The 18,162-nt window shown below is 40.0% G+C and overlaps 1 protein-coding gene across 2 annotated transcripts in view; it reads left to right on the forward strand.

Moving 5' to 3' along the window:
- The window catches only part of LAMP3 (lysosomal associated membrane protein 3), a 33,988-nt gene extending 16,221 nt beyond the window's left edge, over positions 1-17,767 (forward strand). The window contains exons 4-6 of one of the 2 annotated variants that reach the window (XM_010947846.3): positions 2,581-2,638; positions 5,311-5,481; positions 7,806-8,724. In XM_010947846.3, coding sequence (XP_010946148.2) covers positions 2,581-2,638; positions 5,311-5,481; positions 7,806-7,945 — 369 coding nt within the window. In that variant the 3' untranslated portion in view covers positions 7,946-8,724. Of the gene's footprint in view, positions 1-2,580; positions 2,639-5,310; positions 5,482-7,805; positions 8,725-16,018 lie in introns of those variants that run through there. The other variant, XM_010947847.3, reaches the window with a different exon arrangement.
- The last annotated feature ends 395 nt before the right edge of the window (positions 17,768-18,162 follow it).

An 18,162-nucleotide genomic window follows, 5' to 3' on the forward strand; every position in this document is an offset into this window, starting at 1 on the left:
AAGATACACAGCAGCTCAGTTGCCGTCAGCGTTTGTCTAATTTTGACTCAGTCAAAATAGAAGCAAACCTGGATTCAGGCTCTGGACTCTGTCCTGTTCCAGCCTAAGATGAACTTGCAGTGGGTGTGAGCACTGCCATCTGCTTTGGAAGGCCTCACCTTGGGCATTAGTGCCAGAAAGCACCAGCTCTAGAGGGGCAGGGCCAGGCCCCCTTCCTGTCAGGGCCAGCTTCGTGGGCACGCGACCTGAACAGTGGGGAGTGCCCATGCTTGGTTTAAAGCTTTCCTGTCCCTCTTGGGTTTCTCAGTGATTTCTGATCTTGCATTTTCGTTTTGTACTAGGCTCACAAATGATGTGGCCAGCCCTGCTTCCTAGAGATGGCTATATATCTAGGCAATTACATTTCAGGGAATGTGGAAGAAAGTTCTTGCACAACACATTTTTCCTCTCTAATATCCCATGAAGGAAAATGTAGAGCAGGACCCTATAGACAAGATCTTGCTTTGTCTCACCTACAAACAATGTACCTCAGAAAAAGATGCTAGGCTCCCCTGAGCCTCTTTGTTCTCTGCTGTAAAATGGGCTAAGAATATTTACGCTGCCTCAGGGAGTTGTGAGGATCAAAGAAGGCCACGTAGGTGAATGCATGCACTTAGTAACCTGTGAAACCCTTAGAGAAGTACATAGCACCCTTTCCTTACAGCCACGAGGATAGGTTGAGGAGATGCCACAGGAGAGCAGATTCCAGGAGGTCTCCCACGGAGCTCAGAGCTGGCCCAGTCACTGTTCTCCTGCTGCTCCTAAAATCAGTCTCGCACTGCAGCCCAAGCAATTTCCAAAAACAAAGCCATGCTTATGTCACTGCCCTGCTGAAAACCCTTCAATGGATTCTCTCTGCCCTTAGGATGGGGCAGAGTCTTGTAACAGTGACTACGAGCCCTGACGTATAGGTCTCTCTTATGCTAAAAGGGACACCAAACAAAGAATAACCTGAACAAACTGTATGTGAAAGAAGCCCAAGAAGGGCCTGGGTCACAGTTATTTTTCTCTAAAACAAATGGATGGTCCAAGTACATTGTTCAACTTGTTCAGACCCAAGACTGAGCACTTAGAATGAGGCATCCAGACAGAGAAAAAATGTGACAATGAGTGTGTATATGTCCATGAATAACTGAAAAATTGTGCTGAACACTGGTAAAAAGAAAAAAAAAAAAAAAAAAAAAAAAGAATGAGGCATCCAGATCTTATTCTTCTCCCAGAACCCAGAACAGTGCCTGGTCAGGAGTGGATATAAGAGAAGTTAAAGGCTAGCCTGGCAGCTTGGGGTCATATCTTCCCCAGCCACCTATTAGGGCTGTGACCTTGAGCAAGTCACAGTCACTGCAAGGATTAAATAAGGCACGGCACAGAGGTGTCTGTCCCACGAGCTGAGAAGCTCCCGGCACAAGGTAAGAAGCCGGTCTGTGGATGTGCTGCTCAATGAGCTGTAGGATCTACAGTTCAGTGGATCGATAGTGACCTCACTAGAACAGCCTGTATTTCTGGAACCCTTATTTGTGCAAGGAATCGTCATTTCATCCACAAATAATATATAAATTATTTTATATAGAATGTAATCAAATGTAATCAAATTATTATTAAATTTCTTTAATGACTAGATTGTAAACAACTTAAAGCAATTCAGTTTCAGATTCTGATTTTGGTTGCTCTACCATTTTTGGCAACTTACATGTGGACAGTTTACTAATGAATGTTCAAAAGCAATAACACCTACTTTAAAAAATAAAAACTCCTTTTCCAACTTACCCTTTCGTACCACGATTCAATTTCTTTTAATGTTCCATACCCTGAGAGAAGTTACAGGGATGTTTTGTAGGGTTTTCTTGTTTGTTTTGTTTTTCCAAAGGGACAATCCCTAGGTAAAAAGTGGAACATTGCTTTATATTTCTGAACACAACAACCTGGGGTCCTCTTTGGAGGACCAGTGATCTCAGGGTTAACCATTTTTTTTTCACTCCCTCACGGTGGCCCCATCTAACCATTTTGGAGGCACAAACCCATTAATCTGTTTAAGTAGCTGATATCCTACCCAGGAAAATGCGCACACAATTCTGCATACACTGTTTTTCCCAGAGGGTTTATGGACCCCATGAAGTTCCCCCATGGTAGCCTTAAGGGTGAGTGGTCTCAGTTTGACTTCTAACCTTAATTACTAGGAAAAGCTTAATGTACACCCACCAACCCATCCACCTTCCAGATGTATTTGCATTTTAACAGTGGAAAACTTGGCCCAGCTGAAGGGACTCAAATTGTTTGTACAAGTGGAATTTGAATTTCAGGTTCTAGCAACAAGTATGCAGTAGAGAAATGTTCAGCCGCAGACAAGCTATTACTTGTTATTTATTTATTGTGTGATATGTTTACATTTTTGGAAATTTCCAAACACAATTATGGCTCCATACCAACACACCACCCAACCCCCATGTCAAGGATTTAATAGCTGCCTAAACAGTCTGTAAGCTAGGATCGTAAACATAAAAATAGAGATTATCCAAAGGTTAACATACTGCTGTTTTACAGGATGAAAACTCCTATTATATCAGTGAAGTGGGAGCCTATTTGACTGTCTCAAATCCAGGTAAGTTCCACAGTTTCAACTTTTCATCTCATTGAATTTGCTAATCTTTGATGCTGCATTTGAGAAACAGACTGAGAGAGTAGACAACAATGTAACTTTGGGGGAACTTACTACACCTCTGTGTGCTTCAGTCTGCTTGTCTGCTCATGAAGCAGATTGAACTATATTATGTCGACGATCATCATTGGCAGAAAAAGAGCCGAGTAGCTCACAGATTTGCTGTTAATGATCCAGTTTATTCAGTACTCTCAGAATCATGCATTCATTCTACGAGAATGTAGTTAGTGCCTGCTGGGTTCCGAGCCCTATAATAGGTACTGAGGATCCATAATTATCCAAACATAAAGTCCCTGCCCTCCTGGAGCTTAGTTTCTAGAAGGGGGACAGGACCATAAACAGACACATTCAATTATTATAATACACAGTTAGACAGTGATAAGTTCTATGAAGAAACACAAGCAGAATGGGGTGGAGAGGACTAGAAAGGGTATTAGGGAAGCTTTCAGACAGGAAGGCCTCTCTGAAGATGGGAGGTTTGAGCAAAGAGATATCCCCATTTGGGGACATCTGGGCCTGGGGAAGCTCTTTCCAGGTGGCAGGAACAACAGGTGCACAGGCTCCAAGGAGTGAGCTTGCTAGTGTGCTCAAGGACCGGGAGGGCCCAGTGTGCTGGCGAGAGTGAGGAGTGAGGGGCCGGCAGGCCCGAGCTCGGAGGGCAGTGGGCAAGGCAAGGTGAAGGCACTGGATTTTATATTAAAGTGTGAAAGGATGCCATTGGAGGGCTTGGGGTGGGGAAATAATATATAAGATTTACATCTATAAGGGTTCACTTTGGTTGCCATACAGAGAATTGTGCAAAGTGGGGCAAGTTGAGAGAACTCCTACGATGTTCACTTTTAGAGAAATAATGCTCCCTGCCAAGTTGGGGGAGTTTCTCAGAGGCCTTGAATGTTTCTCCAGAAAGCCTTGACTTAGATAACAAACCGCTAGTGAGCAGCTCTTCTGTGCCACGCACTGAACTAAGAGTTTTCATGTCTGTTTTCTCCTTTTCAAAATTCTCTTGACTGGCTTACACTTATTATCTTATTAACTAAGGAATTTATACTAAAGAAACTTGCTAAGAAATGAAAATGTAAGGAAAGGTCTGTTTTAAACACGAGCTGTATTACACTGGCATTGCTCAAGAGGATGTTGTCAGTGATTATCGGTAAAATGTAAGTAAGATGTCACAGTTGACAGTTTTATAGACATTATCTCACTTAGACGAGCCTCCTCATATAGGCTTGGGATTAAATATTGTGAATGGTAACATAAATTAGCTAATGTTATCACTAGCTAAATTCTAGCTAGTGACGGGTAGTAATATCTCAAGAGGCAGGAGAGGGGAAAGTCAGACCAGAAACTGAGAGGCTGAGAGAGGGATAGAACAATCCTAAGTCTCCAAGATCGAGGCTCGGCAGTCCAAATACCACTTACCAGCTGCATGATGCTAGGCAAACGTTTTCAGCTCTCCGACTCCATTTCCTCATCTGCAAAGTGGAGACAGTAGTACCTCCCTCTAAAAAGTGTGAGAATTAAGCAGGAAAGTGCACAGAAGTGCTTGCACAGTGCAGGGCACACAGTGAGCAGACCCTCAGTGTGGGATGTTATGTCAGACGCAGGCAAAGACACCCACAGAGGCAGGAGAGGAGGGACGTCTAGACTCTCTCACTAACAGCCCACGGGTGAATTCACTGAGGTCCACAGTCTGTTCCTCAGCCCTGGGAGGTGTCGGCACATCCTTAAGTAGTGGCTGTCTCTTCAAGTAAACCAGGATCATGAAACTAATGCATAAAATCAGAATGTAAATTTGTTCATTTGTCATGCTCCTGTTTCTTACAGTAACTGCAAGAGGACCAGACAATTGGGTCCTCTGGCCAGTGAATTTTCTCCCATTCAGGAAGCCCAAGTGTACTCGGAAGGGAGCTTGGTGGAGGTGGAATTATAGCAAATGGAGTTAATTATATAAGTAAAAGGTATAACCCATGTGCCTTGAAGCATACACCTCCTTGGAAAGGGTGCACCTGTCACAAAACAGGGCCAGTCCTTGAGCAGGACCGTCTCTCCCAGCAGCGCTCAGATGGATGGGGATGGCCCTCTCCCTTCTCTTTGTTTCCACGGATAACCCCTCCCAGCGACAGGCTTAGTCCTTCATTTTGCTGTATTAATGCATTCAGTCTGGGGATATGCAAATACTTGGTAACTTTGCATGTCTCTGCTCTGATTCATTATGAGTTCATGTGATTTTGTCTCAGAGAACAATCTTACATTTTTTATTACTGAAGTTTTTGTGGGCACTTCTCTGTCGTTCCCCAAGCATTGACAAGAGTCCCCACCAACTCTGCCCCCAGTGATTTAAAATAATTGAGGAAAAGATTGCCAAAAGTTTCATTTCAATGTTATCACATCCCAGTTTATGTGAGGCTGCCCCTGTATATTCCAAACAGAGCACCAGAAAGAAGTCCCCCAGAGGGCACTAGGGTGACTTTTCATGAGGAGAAGGGGACAGAACTCCAGAGAGCCACATCTAAGGAAGGCCATTTAACGGCATGTGGCCACTCCACAACAGCTGGGGCTCAATGGATATTTGCCAGGATTCTTATATGTCACTGTTTCACCTTTGTTGTTTTCAGAGAAGGTTTACCAAGGAATGAAAAATGCTGTGGTGATGTTTGAGACTGTGGTCGGGCATTCCTTCAAGTGTGTGAGTGAACAGAGCATCCAGCTCTCACCCCACCTTCAACTGAAAACAACGAATGTCCAACTTCAAGCCTTTGATTTCGAAGACGACCACTTTGGAAATGGTAAGTTATGGGTTCATCGTGTCACAGACATAAACTCCTGAGACCCAGGGGCAGTTTCAAGTTGTTTTCATTTGAAGCTTTCAAAGGGATAAGAATCACATGAATGTCCTAGAACAGTATGATTCCACAAAGCTCTTAGGGTCAAGTTTCTCAAGGCCTCCCTCTTACTGTTCCTCTGTGCCTCAATACCAACCTCGAAATGAGACACCTTAACTCACTCGTGTTCACTGCCTTCGCATAGCAGAATACATTCCCCTTGTCTGACCAAAAGACTCATTCTGACCCTTTTAAACATGCACACACTCAATCCATCAAAAAGTCAGAAAACACCATTGGCAACCTCCCCTACTGTTCAAGCTGTTGAGTACTGGTAAACTCAGGTGTCTTTGGGGAACTTTAAAAATCCTGCGTATTAGTGATACCTAAAATTCAGGATTTCAGGGTAGATTCTTTCCCACTTGCAGAGGGAAAAGGAAAAGCTGTAATAATTTTAGACAGAAATACACTCTGTTGAATCCCCTCTTCTCGAATCCGGGCTGTTCCACCTGACTGGTGCTTCCTCATAGTTAGTTTCAGTTTCCATGAAACTTCTGCTTTGGGTTTTTACCACTAGAGAGGGAAGCAGGTCCTAGGAGGAAAGTCAGGGGCAGCCCAGGGTGACTTTCCAAAAAAGCCCTTTCCTCCCCACCAGAAAAACAGTATTGCAAGGATTTCCACATATGGGCAGGAATTGAACTTCAGTTTCTAAAAGCATCTCTCTTACAATAATTCAATGACATCATGAGTACCTCTCAACTATCAAAAATAGAGTTAGCTACAAGTTTAGCTATAATTTAAATTTCTATACTATGAATCTGATTTCTCTTTGAATCCCATCGTAAAGTTGAAGTTGTGTCTGGCAGGAAACTTCAGATATACTCGGTGGAGCCCATTTAGCAAAGGAAGGATTAAAATGTTACTTGCCTTGGATCGCCCTGGTTTCTGCTGGTTTTGTCTGAGTTCTACAATCTCTATCTTTGTTTTGGAGATTTACCACAGTAGTAAGATTAAGTGCTAAAATTTGCTGGTGAGTGTTGCCCCTACTTTGTCATCTTGTCTCAAAATATCCAATATGGGGAACTCTTAAAAATTTCTTATGAAGGCTCAAACAAACTCTGTATTTAGTCATGTGGTCTTAAAAATAAGGCACACACTTGCTCTTCCTCCTCTTCAGAACCTGTGTAGAAGGAAGTGAGCAGGTCTAGGAAACCTCTTAGTGGCAGAGGTGAGAAATAAAACCTTTCAGCCGGACACCTGGCCTGTTAGCAGTGCTCACAAGGAGATGTAAGAAAGCTGTCTTCGTTTTTCCCTCGCCCTCCCTCACCCTCCCACATTCATAGTCACAAGGCCCTATCAGTTCTACCGCCAGATGACTTCTCTTGTTCGTTCCACCGTTGCAGCTTCAGCTCAACTCCATAGTCCCAGTCTTTGTGCTTCAAATTTCACTAAAGATGCTCTGATGTGAAGTTGTTTGTCATTCTATAGGTAATATTTTCTACCCGAGAGTATGAGAAGAGGGAAAAAAGAGCAAGTTAAAAAATAAAAGTTACCGTGCAGCATGGTGTTCTAAAAGGCCTAATGCAAAGGAAGGCCTGATGAACATAGCATTGCGGGGAGGGGTCAGGGAAGTCCTGACCAATGGCTGGGGCTCCAAGAACTGGAGAGGAGTCCAGCAAATGTAAATGCCCAGCCTTATCAAAGAGACTGTTGTCCCACACAGTCGGCTTCTGACCCCCACATTCTCAACCTCTTCTCTGTAAAATCTCAGCCTGCAAAGTTTCCCCATTACCAGGAGCCCAGGCTGTCCAGCAGCCGCTTCAAGAGGCACAGAGTTGAAATAGAAGACTTTGGCCACGTGACTTGGTGCAGGTCCCTGTTTCCGAAGTTGGGAATCAAGGCTCCCCGGCTTCCTCTGGCTTGAGAGTCAATTCTGATTCAGGCCCTCTAGACTGAACCAGTGTTTCTCAAAGTTGAGTCTGCCTCCCAGCTACTTCAGAATCAGCTGGGACCCACCTTCAACCCGCTGAATCATAATTGCCTGGGTGTGGGGCCTGGGGATCTGCAGTTTAATACACCCATTAAGTGAGCACAAGCACTGCAAGTAGCACTGTCCCCGTCCTTTCTCATCTCCGCCAACTGTGGGTCCCTGGCAGCAAGGGGGTAGGCCCAGCCGCTCCATCTCCCACCTGGTTTCCTCCCGCATGAGGCCGAGGTGGGCTGGGGCAGCATCACTTCCCAGCATTGTGGCCAGCCCATAACACCTGTTACTCTGACTTCAATTACAGCGGATGAATGCTTCAGTGACAGAAACAGCAGAGAAATCCCTGTGGCTGTGGGCCTGAGTATCGCAGGACTGCTTGGCGTTCTGCTAACAGCATGCCTGGTGACCAGAACGAGGCCCAGTAGAGGATATGAACACATGTGAAGCCCCACCTTTTTCAAAAGGTGCAAGGTTATGGCCTTGGAAATTCTGGCTGCATGATTAGCCCTAAGTGAAGGGATGGACTTTTCCAGTCGCCTGCTCCATTCTCCCAATCTGATTAGGAAACTAGCTCTCCACCAAAGGGCCATCGAAGGCTAACTCTAATGTAGCCCCTACCCCACTTCTTCCCATTAGGGCGACGAGGTTGTGCCGTATGGGCTTGAATGCCGTGGCCCACACCTGATAACACAGGCCAGGCAGAGACAATTAGGGACAAGAAGCAAGGATGTGAGCAAGGTCCTTGTGAGGAGAAAGCAAACACCCAAAGGGAGGATTGTGGGAAAGACGTCTTCAAACTGCACGGATTTTTCTTACACATTTTTAAGAGTCTCAATATCCAGTTTCTTTTTTTTAAAAAGTATTACTTTAAGAAAAACCAATCCATTTCAAAATAAATTGTAAAATGATTTTGAACACCTGGTTTTTGCCCAATTCCTGATTTACTTAAATTACCAATTGTCTTGATAGACTATCGTTTTTTCAAAAAGACATATTCTACACTATTATAGTATATTATTAGTAGAAAACTTCCCACCATTTCACTTTTTCTTTTTTTTAAAGGGATGTGCTGGGGATTGAACCCAGGACCTCATGCATACCAAGCACACACTCTACCACTGAGCTATATCCTCCCCCACCAACATTTTCTTTTTTTAATGTGAAGGACATACCAAAGATCTTGGCAAACAAAAGAGACTTAATAAATGTTAGTTCTCCATTTCCTTCAGTTTCATTTGTTATCTGCCTTCTTGACACCTTTTTCCTGTTTTGTCTCTGTTTTTCTTTGATTTTAGTTTACCCCTGTAGACTTGTTAATTTGGGCCATTGGAAAGCAGAGGTAGGCAAAGCATCAAAACAATAAGAAACGGCAAGCGGAAGAGGTAGATCTACCCAGGTTGTTGTCCACTTGACTTTTAAAACAACATTTACCAAAAAAACTGTAAACCAGAAAATTCCTGATTGGGAGTGATTGTTGTTGGGAGGAGAATTTCTATTAAACTGTTGCTTGGAATGTTATTCCCAGTTTTCTAGTCCATGGACTGCTTACATATGAGAACCAGGGTTTTTATTTCAGAGGAAGGGGAGAGTAATGGACTTCTGGGTGTTTTTAACTGCTTTTACCAACAGAAAGTTTTCTTGTCTTTCTACACTTTCCAGAGGTGCCATTCATTATTTTTAACAGGAAGTTTATGAAAGGCTGGCGACCACTCTATAACCACTGCTTACCTAGGATGTGTACTGGTTCCTTTGAGGCCTTTCAGCTCTCTCCACTTTCTCAGGAGTGAGAGGGGAGGGCATGCGGCTGCTTCAAGAGTGCTTCAAGAGTCCTTGAAGACGGCTGGAGTGTGAGGACATTCCTGTTTCCTCCTTGCAGCAGGAGGTGTTGGTGCAAATCTGGGATGTGAGGACCCAGTGTTCCCCAAAGTGACTTGGGTTGAGCAGCAAGGACTTGGCTTTGGAGAGATGCCATCTGTCTCCATCTCCTCCCTCCAGCAGGCACCAACCAGTGCCTGCTCGAGACTCCCATTTCCAGTTCAGCCTCAAGTGTACTTGGAAGGTTCTATACCGCAGAGCACGGGCAGCTTATTCACAGGTGCCGCACACCATCCTGTAGAATGACTAGAGGAAGGTTGATCTTCTAGTGCGGACATTTCTCCCACAGCAGATGCAAAAAGCAGTGGATTGAAATCAGGAAGAGTGGGATAAGGCAGGTCACTTGAGGTTAGTTTTCCATTCTACCATCTTCAGTGAGTTCTTTGGAGTGATGGCTGGCTTAGACTCCTGTGATCTACCCCTCCTGCCCCCCACGCCAAATGTCTTTAAAGTGACTTTGAATTAACCAAAAAGAGCTCAAGTTTCATTTGAATGACTAGTAAACAACTGCGTTATCCTCTCGCACTTCTGCTTACTGTCTGCAGGGAGTCCTGAGAGGGTCCCTGCGGGGAAAGTGCTGGGATTGAGACTTCAGTAAACTGGGTGCTGGAAGAGGCCCCTCCGCCCCCAGGGTTGTCTCTTCCCACGGAAGCTCCAGTGGCTGAGGGGCTGTTGTCGCTTTCTGAGGTTGGGCCGGAGGCTGCCACTCCGGACTCCGGGAAGACCCCTCACAAAGGGGCCTCTGATCCTCTCTGGCAGCGCTGTCCCCTTGCCATTGGCTCTCCTGCTGTTTTCTGATCCTGCTAGTTTCAACTCAGTTACTCTCTTCTGCTGATGGTGGAACTCCTGAATTCACCCCTTTCTCTGCAACCAACCTAGAGATAATGGAAACCTTCACTAATGCCCACCTGGAGATAACCTATCCATTGTTCATTTTGATGTACCCTTGAACAAGGCTGGGCGTTGGGGCACCCACCCTCCAGCAGTTGAAAATCCGTGTCTACCAGAGTTGGCCCCCTTCCCAGTGGTTCCCTCTATACCTGCTTTCCTCAACCACCTTTGGAGAGAGGAGTACTGCAGTATTTAATACCAAAAAATTCCAACTATCAGTAGACCCAGCAGTTCAAACTGGTGTCCTTCAAGGGTCAACTGTATTTCCTTCTCGTGAATACTGTTTTACAAACTGGAGGCACACAGAGGACACCATTTGGCATCTTTTTCACCTGTGCACTGTAAGTATCTCTCCGGGCTCCTAAATGTGCAAAGTGCCATTACCATGACCGCTATCCCGAATGTGCTCTCAACATTATAGTTATTTACTTAACTCTTCTGTTTTTATTGGGAATGTTTGTTGTTTCTAGGTTTTCACAGTCATAATGTGAATAAAGAATTATGTGATGAATTCTATGCAAAACAAACATTGATTGACAAATGCATATAGATATGTGCCTGAATTTTGGTTTTGCCTCATAAACCGTTTGAAATGGTTATAACTTATACTTCACTACTAATTCTTAATTTTTAAGAAAAAATGGGAACAAAATAAATACATGTAGATTGTTTTTAAAAAAAATTAAGCACTACAGAAATATATGAAATGAAAGATTGGAGTTAAAATAGTGACTAGAATTGTCCACACAGAATTTTTCTTCCTCATTATCTAACAGACTGAGGGGGAACTTTAAAAAAAAAATCACTCTTAGCGGTCAAAAAGACATAACCTAACACAATGAACGTTCTGAACTGGTGAACAACAGAGATACAAGACTCAGAGGAAGAGTGGAGAGGGGCAGCCAAGGTGGTACCGAACCCTGCCTCTCCAACACACCTGCCCCAAGAAGCTGCATGATGATAGAAAAACAGCCTGTGAGTGCTTACCACTGTTACTAAAACTGGAGAGAAAATGGGCAATCAGTTTATCTCCTCTAACCAGGAGTAGTGAAAATGGCCTCTGCAAAGGCTAGGACATGAACAGGAGCACTAACCCGGGGCCAGAGGACACCTCCAGGCTTAGCTAGTTCCCAAGGTACAGAAAAGAAGATAGAATCCAAATGGTGAGTTCAATAGGGAACATGAACTGATGCCAGACACAATGGAATGAAAGGCCCTGGTTTACCAGTGGATATTATAGGAAATGCAACATCTGGATGAGATGCTCAAGCTTGAGCAAGATGAAAGCAAGCCATATGACCACTATGCAAAATCACTGCAGCGAAATAACAGTATAAGTCTAAATTGAATTGTGGGTAAAGAGTTTTCATTCTGCTGATGAAAAAAGTTCTGGTGATGGACAGTGCTGATGGTTGCACAAAAATGTGAGTGTACTTAATGTCACTGACATGTACACTTAAAAACTGTTAAAATGGTAAATTTCATGTTATATATATTTTACCACAATTTTTAAAAATTAAAGGAGGGAGGTTAGAAAGGAATATGGTCTATAAAATACAAGGAAACCATAACTCAAGAGACAGAGAGAAATCCCTGTCAATTGGTTTTGCTGAGAATCACTTAATAAGAATGTAAATTCTATAAAACCAGAGCTTATAGATGAAAAATTACAGTGAAAGAGTGAGATGAATGCGAGATTTCACTCCTAACACAACAAATCAAGTATCCAAACAACACACTTATGTAGTAAATAGAAATAGTAAGGGTCAGGATAGATAGAGCTGAAAACTGATTTGTCTTCACAGAGAAAAAGACTGAGATAATCAGTTAATGCAGATAAAAATTAAGATTATAACATAGGGAAGATGCTAGGTGTGAAAGATATTCAGATCATCTAAAATGAAGACTACTGGTGCCTCTGAAGTACAGAGTTCAAAAATAAGAAGACCATATATTTGGATTTAAGAGGTTTTCCTTAAAATAAATAATTGAAGTTGCAGATTGAAACTGGAGCACAGTGTATCCCAGAAAAAAAGAAAAAAACTAATGCAGAAAGCTTAACATTAAGACATATCCAAAGTCGGAGGGAGGGTATAGCTCAAGTGGTAGACCCATGCTTAGCATGCATGGGGTCCTGGGTTCAATCCCCAGTACCTCCTCCAAGAATAAATAAATAAACCTAATTACCTCACCCCACCAAAAAAAAAAGTCATTGAACCTTAAAGATAAGGAATTCTTTAAACATATAAACTCCCCCTTCCCCTCAAAAAAGCAAATCACCTATAAAGGAGGAAAGTTAAAGTTGGTCTCAGATTTCTTTACAATAATATTTAAAGCCAGCAAAAAACAGACCAATGTCTACAAAATCCTAAGGGAAAGAATGGCTCCAAAATATTATTTGAGTAAAAAGTTAATAGGCAAATATCCTCAAACATGAAATAATTCAAGGGATACAACACCACTGAGCTCTTCTTAAAGATACTGCTTGACAATGAAATTTGATGAGGTCAGAGAGAAGCCACATTAAACAAGAATATCAGCACACATCCCTCAGGAATAGAGAAAACACAGGTTGTTGTTGTTTTTTTTTTAAGGAATTTAATCTATTTAATGAGTTAAATATAAAAAGCATTAAATAATTATGGATCTGAGATTTTATCATACCTTCTCACATATGAAATTATATATATATATATATATATATATATATATATATACATGCTTATTCATCACAGCATTATTTGTAATATTAAAAGATTAAAAACAAACCAAAGAATACTATAGTTGTTAAAAAGAATGGAAACATACATGTTTATGTATGTCTAAAGAAAATTATCCAAAAATATTGTTAAATAAAAAATACATAATGCATAATTGTGAGAAAAGTGGGAAATAAAGTTTATTTTCATTTTTGCTTGTATCTGAAACATTGGAAATATCATATAAGAAACTAAGTAGTTATCGAATAATGGCAGGGGGAACTAAGTAGTTATCTAATAATGGCAGGGGGAACTAAGATGTCACAAGTGTGGAAGTGAAACTTATCAATGTGTATAGCATTTTGTATTATTTTAACTTTAAATTGTGAATGTGTTCTATGTTTGAAACAAATTTTTACAAACCATAGGAATTATAATTACCAACTAGACTCGAAATATTGTAAACATGAACAATGTTTTTAAATATATATATGTAACTATTCAAAATTTGAGTTGGGAAGAACAGAGGTAGAAGGAAATCAGCTACTGTTAATCTTTCAAAACAGAATCAATAGATGTCTAAATTGGAAACAGAGTTTAGAAAACACATGTCTTTAATTTATTTTATAACCTCTTAATGCATTTCATAATTTTATTTATTATTATCTCTTTTTGTACCATATAGAGATCTTTTATGCAACAATATTTCCCATGTCAAAGATACATTTATTTGAAGTGCAGTAATTCCTCCAGTTTTGTTTTGGTTTTTTTCTTCTATGAAGTTCAAGTAAAATTAAATGAACAACTTTGGTCAAAATAGCATTTGTATGATTCCACTTTGATAAAACTACTTCTATTTATTTTTCTACCCATCTATTCTTATAGTTGTGAAGAAAGATGCCCGAAATAATGTTTGTCCATGTTTCAGCAGTGATAATTTCTGGGTAGGAGGTTTTCAGGAGATTGGTTTTTACTTTTTTATTTGTGATTTCTAAATCATTTTAGTTATTTATTATGAGCATATATCTTTTTTTAAATATAATGATTTTTCTTTAAGCATACACGTGAGCATGCACACACGTACAGAGGGAACAAATGCTTCAAAGGTTTATAGTGATTAATTCAAGTGAAAGAAACATGGTGATTGGATAATATTTTCCCTGTTTACTTTTCTGCATTTTTAAGACAGAGTATAAAACTGTTTGGAAAGTGAAATTTGCCTCTATTCCCATCCCAGCTTCTTGTGTATTTTTTCGCTCTAGATATGTATGAGATGCTTCACAGATCTTAGGGAACTTCCCTGACAGCACCTGGAAATCTATCACATTCTTCTTAAGGGCTACATCATAGTCTATTGTACGAATGTATGATAAAAAAAAAAATTTAAGAGGAGCTATTTTATTTATTTATTTATTTTTAATGGAGGTACTGGGGATTGAACCCAGGACCTCATGCATGCTAGGCATGTGGGCTACCACTGAGCTATATGTACCTCCCATGATTTAAAATTTTTGATGGATATTTAGAGTGTCCATTTTTCTCTCACAAAATGGAGATTATTGTAACATTGCTTTGTGTACTTTATGAATATATCTTTCGGTTTTTTTATTTTTAATATATTTTTATTGAAGTATAGTCAGTTTACAATGTTGTGTCAATTCCTGCTGTACAGCGTAATGATGACTGTATCTTTAGTTTAAATTCCTAGTGGTGGAATTGCTGGGTCGATAGGTATGTGCTTTACATTTTGTTTGGACAATTTTATATTTTTTTCCGAATTATTTTATCTTCTAGCTTATGTTCTTTTTTATCTAAGAAATATATATGTAAATATTTATATATTCAATATTATATATAATTAACAAAATTATATATTAAGTTTAACAAATATATAAATAACAAAACTGTCATGTACTCCAAAACTTTTATCATAAACAGCAACATTTCCCTGTCCCTCTTCTTATAGACAAAGCACTTTAACTAGTTTTAATAGTTTCTTGTGGTAGCTATCTCCATAAGTCTATAAAAAATATCTAGAAGCTTATCCTACTATTTCTTAATTTATCAGCTTTAAACCTCTTTCTATAGCAGATAAGGATTTAACACTCTTGCAGGATTCTTTTCATGGTTATATCACTGTTTTTTGTTAAATCAATAAGGTATGCATTGGTATAGTTATGTAAATATTGTCCACTGCCAAAATCAAATAGTGTACTACAAGCATAGTTCCTGCCTTGAACAGATTTTGTTTTTTCCCTGGGGTGTCTAATTACCATTCCCTCTTCCCTGGCCCCTTTCTGGTTCTTTTTTCTTGAGCTCAGGTGAGAATTGGGTTAATGGTGATCCTTGATCCAGGACACAATTTCAATATTGGTTCTTAGAAGACCCTGTGGATATATCTTCTTACCTATCCTTGAATAAGATATAGATGTAGTTCTCCACTTATTTGTATTCAGTCAAGCTCCCTTTTATCCCCATCGCCTTCCATCTTTCTCCAGCCCAGACTGATTACATCTTAAGTAAATTGAGTAAGTATTCTCTAAGGGAATAAAGAAAAAAAGAGTTTTGACAAATTCACAAACTTTGACTTTTATGCTCTCATAAAACTAGGTCTATTTTTTAATACTTTTTTGCTCACTAAGAGCAATAAAAGAGAACTTTAATTATGGCAAAAAAAAGTTTTATAAAGAAACATCATGTTTTTTCAAGAGGTCATTTTTATGGTGAGATGAACAGTCTGTTTTACATGTAAGCACACCCCACTTTGCAGAGAGCAACACCAGAAGAAAACAGGGCTAACAATTATTAAATATCTATTAATTATTGAGAAGAGAAGTTTATCTTATTTCATCCTCCAACAATTTTATATGTTACTTGCTTACTTTATAAATTGCAAGGTTAAATAACCCACCCAGGTCCACACAGTTTGTGGTGAAATTAAAAGTCAAGCCCAGGTCTGACTCCACAGCTCATGGTCTCCACACGCTAGCCTGCTTTCTAATCTCTCCTCACTAACCCTTACTGGCTGTATTGTATTTGTTTTTTCTCTTAGTGGACGAGTGTTCATCTGACTACACAGTTATGCTTCCCGTGATTGGGGCCATCGTGCTTGGGCTCCTCACTGTGGGTTTGATTGTCTACGGAATCCGCCTAAGGCGTGAATCATCTGGATACCAGAGATTCTAACTGCTGCCAGGGGAAAAGAATACCATGGAGTTTAGAGGATTCTTTCATCGTTTCCTGGATGTTGAGGACTTCTCTTAGTGTGGTTCCTTCCAACAGCGTAACCCATCATCTTTCACAGAAACCAAATCATTTCTGATTTAAGTTCAAGCAGCATACCAATTTCTAAATATTTTTTGTTCGTCTTACAAAATATCTAGTGTGCTTTTAAAAAATATGTTCTAGTTTCCTTGAAAATATTTTAACCACTCAAAGTCAACATTTGAGATACATTAACATAATGTATGTAAAATGGTATATACTCCGAATTATAGTCCAAAGCAGCAATTGTAATTAACGCTACTTGTGTTCACATTGGGGGTTTTATTTTATCCTTAACCTTCTCCATTTTAAAAAATGCTTCTGTTTTGTCTATAAAATGGATTTTCAATGCTTTTACTATCCATGTTTTATATGATGTACATTTGCCTGGCAATTGATTTACCTCCTTTTCCACTTCAAGTGTTTTCTAAAAAGCATCAAAAAGAACAACATATCACAAGTTGTCTAGGTTTTTAATGTGACACCAGGAGGAATAAATCAGCTTATGTTTTTATCTTGGTGAGTCCTGCTCCAGAATCACTTAAGACTAAGAACTAGGTGGCTACGGACAACAGAATAAGCATGAAACAATAATAATGGCCCTTCAATATTGACCACATATGTGCCCAACACTAGGTTAAGCACTTTATATACATCTCATTTAACTTTCACAACTTACATATGAGTAAACTCAGACTTAAGGAAATTAGTCACTCAAATGTCATCCAGCTCACAAATGACAGAGCCAGAATTTGAATTACTTTTGGTCTGGTACCAAGGACTCTGGTCTTTTCCACTACAGCAAGGGGCCTCCAAAAACAATGACTCTAAGTGCTGCCTGAAGCCTCACACCGGCATATGCTCCCTTCTTAAAGAGGAAATGATTTTGTCCAGAATCATGAGAGATTAGGGTCCATGAAAGGAGGGCTTAATGGAAAATGAAATAGCCTGTCTTTATAAAGTGCTTCAGTCCCTTGAAAGAAACTGAGGGGCTCTATAAAATACTCATTTCTCATTCTATGGGATTGTTAAACTGTGATTCTAAGGACAAAGGAATGTAGTAAACTTCTCAAGGTATTTTTTTTTATTTCTTTGATAGTAGAGAAATCTAACTGCTAACCAATTTTTCTTTCCTGAATGTAGATCCCCCTCTTGTGGTAATTTGCCTCTTCTGCAGTATATAGCCACATTTTCTACTCTAGTTCACTTTATTCTGTGGAGCAGCCTGCTAAGAGTTTTATTCCTCCTTGTTTTTACTACCAAAAAAAAAAAAAAGGAACTAAGTCAGGATATTAACAGAAAAGACCACACACCCCTATCATTTTTTATTAAAGGAATAATTGAAGTCACCCTAGAGAACATATTGACTTCCCTGAGTTGTTCTCTTAGGACTCAATAGGGTTGGCAAGGTCCTAACTTTAGTCTTAATAGAATAGTGAATTGTTTTAAAAGTTTTGTAATTAAAAACTTATTTTGGAGATTTGTTTATGTCATTCATTTTTTATAATTTGTGTTATTAAAATTTTGTTTACAATTAGTGGAGGTTGTTCTTGAATCAAATCAAGTCATCTTTCTATAAATAATTTATTTTGTTCTAGTCTCCATTGCCACATTGTTAATAGGCAGGAAGACCTATTTGAGAGAAACTGAATTTCTGAGAAGATAAACCACATTAAAGTTACAAATTAAAATTCTCAACTCTTAGTCCAGGATACCTGACTGGATTACTGGTTTATTTAAGTGCTGCCACAATGTATCCATTCATTCATTCATTCATTCAACCAGCATCAATTAAGGACTTTCCCAAATGCCAAGCATTCTGGTAGGGGCTGAGCTAAGTAAGAAGTTATGTATTAGTTATCTATAGCTATGGGACAAATTACCTCATGACTTAGCAGCTTAAAACAACAAATGTTTATTATTCTCACACAG

This window comes from Camelus bactrianus, chromosome 1 (genome assembly GCF_048773025.1).
Source record: "Camelus bactrianus isolate YW-2024 breed Bactrian camel chromosome 1, ASM4877302v1, whole genome shotgun sequence".
NCBI classification, from domain to species: Eukaryota; Metazoa; Chordata; class Mammalia; order Artiodactyla; family Camelidae; genus Camelus; species Camelus bactrianus.